General features: G+C 62.5%; 1 protein-coding gene across 1 annotated transcript in view; it reads left to right on the forward strand.

Annotated features, from left to right (window-relative positions):
• Positions 1 to 22: 22 nt before the first annotated feature.
• The window catches only part of THOC5 (THO complex subunit 5), a 13,823-nt gene continuing 11,575 nt past the window's right edge, over positions 23 to 2,270 (forward strand). The window contains exons 1-4 of the mRNA XM_057385426.1: positions 23 to 360; positions 1,101 to 1,212; positions 1,506 to 1,586; positions 1,973 to 2,128. Coding sequence (XP_057241409.1) covers positions 1,117 to 1,212; positions 1,506 to 1,586; positions 1,973 to 2,128 — 333 coding nt within the window. The 5' untranslated portion in view covers positions 23 to 360; positions 1,101 to 1,116. The remainder of the gene's footprint in view (positions 361 to 1,100; positions 1,213 to 1,505; positions 1,587 to 1,972; positions 2,129 to 2,270) is intronic.

Genomic DNA, 2,270 nt, shown 5'->3' on the forward strand with positions numbered 1-2,270 from the left:
GGTGCCTCTGGGACCCCCTACCCAGTGCTCCCCCTATTCCTGTGGGTGCCCTCCTGTACCAGGACCCCCCCTCCAGTCCCACCAGTGTCCCCAGAGTGGGGGTCTCAGCCCCAGAGCTGTCGCCCCCGCCTCCCGAGTTTGTGAATTGGGTGGTGACCACGCCCCCTTGGTTAAGCCGCGCCCCCTTCGCCCAAACCACGCCCMTTCACCGAAGCCACACCCCCAGCGCGCCTGGCGGGTCCTCCAGGATGCGGGGTCCGCTAGGGGGCGCCCGTAGCAGCAGCAGCTCTCACCGCCGCTCCGTGCCGCGCTCTCTTGTTCCGTGACGTCACTTCCGGGAGGCGCGGAGGCGAGGGCGCGGTGAGTCGGGGGGCGAACCGGGACCCCCGGGAGGGGATGGAGGGAACGGCCCCGGGCTCCGCGGGCTAGGGGGGACTGTGGAGGGGGGAAGGATCCATGGCGCGGTGTGCTGGGGGCTCAGTGCAACTGGAGGGTCCTGCTCTGATGGGGTCTGGAAGGGCGAAAGCCCCGTGTTGGGGAACCGCGGGAATGCTGAGGCCCCAGGCCCGGTGTGCTGTGGGTCTGGGGGGCTCTGGAGGAGCGGAGAGTCCCGGGCCTGACAGTTTGGAGGGGCTCTGGAGGAGTGAAGGGTTCTGGGCCTGATGTGCTGGGATGTGGGGGCTCTGGAGGGGTGATGGGTCCCGGGTTTGGGGGGCTCGGAGGAATGGAGTCCCCGGATCGATGTGCTGGGATCTCGGCTGCTCTGGAGGGACGGAGGGTCCCGGCTCTGTGGGTCTCTCTGTGGTAGTCCCGGTGGGTTGGAGTCTCGTGTCTGTGGGGCAGTGGAGCCCCCGAGGCCTGGAGGGATTGAGCCCTCGGGCCCGGTGTCCCAAGGGAGCTCAGTGGCAATGGAAGGTCTGGGGGGACTGTGATGGAGCAGAGACCCCGGCCACGCTGTTCTGATGGGGCTCAGCCGGTCTGGGGGGGCTGGGAGGGGTTGGGAGGCGCAGGGGACACTGCAGAGCCCAGGCAGGGCTGGCGGGATAGCCCAAATCCGGGCAGGTTTGGCCCCCACAAACTCCCCTGTGCCCTCTCCCCAGCCCTGCTGGCAGCACCATGTCCTCCGAGTCCAGCAAGAAGAGGAAGCCCAAGGTGATCCGCACGGATGGGGTCCCCACCGAGGGCAAGCGGGGCAAGGGCGACGCYGACCAGGTACAGACCAGAGACCTTCCCACACCCCTGTGCTGCTTCTCCCTGCTGGGAAACTGCCCAGAGCAGCTGGGGCTGCCTCATCCTGGAAGTATCCAAGGCCAGGGCTTGGATGGGGCTTGAAGAAACCTGGGATAGTGGAAGATGTCCCTGCCCATGGGACTGGATGGGACTTAAGGTCCCTTCCCACCCAAACCATTCTGGGATTCCATGGATTGTGAGACCCCATTCCCTCAGCTTCCCACGCCTCTTAAATTCCTGCTGTGAATTCCTAAACCTGCTTCCATCTCTTTCAGGAGACACAAACGCTCCTCTGGAGAGTGAGCACAAGGCTGGAAGATCCCTCAGGGCTTTGCATGGTGCCTTCAAACCCTCCCGTGAGCAGCAGGATAGTGCAGGATCAGCCAGAGTGGGGATCGGGGTGGAGGACGAGGAGGAGGAGCAGGAATCACCTTTCTGGTTTATCCTCTGTGGCCATGTAGATCATGGGAYATCCTGARTTGGAAAGGATCCACAAGGATCCTCCAGTCCAGCTCCTGACCCTGCACAGGACACCCCAACGGTGTCAGTTCAAATTTGTAACAACTGATGAAAGACAGCCTGAACTCGCCMGGTGTTCTAGTGACTGGTGGGTTTGGGATTGTTGGAGCTGAGTCCTCTCCCTGTGGGAAGCCGTGAGATTGATGGGCAGAGCCAGAAATTGCAGTTTGTGCCCCAAAAGGTGGGAGGGATGAGCCACGGGAGGTTGTTGTTGCCTTGGCAGGATGCCAGGTACTACAGCGAGGAGAGCGAGGTGGATCTGCGCGACCCCATCAAGGACTACGAGCTCTAYAGGGAGACCTGCCAGGAGCTCCAGAGGCTCATGGCAGAAATCCAGGAGCTGAAGAGCCGGGGCATCAAGGAGAATGTAAGGAAAATCCTCCATGTGTGGTGTAACGTGTCTGTCCTTTGGTGTTTTCCCATTAATCCCAGAGGAAAGGCACCAGGAGCTGTGAGGTCTCCTGGGCAGAGTCAGGGAAATGAAACGGCCACTCTTTCCCAGACTGCTGGGGCTGGGATTG

Source organism: Malurus melanocephalus, unplaced genomic scaffold (assembly GCF_030028575.1).
Source record: "Malurus melanocephalus ecotype Western Australia unplaced genomic scaffold, MMel_1.1 scaffold_825, whole genome shotgun sequence".
NCBI classification, from domain to species: domain Eukaryota; kingdom Metazoa; phylum Chordata; class Aves; order Passeriformes; family Maluridae; genus Malurus; species Malurus melanocephalus.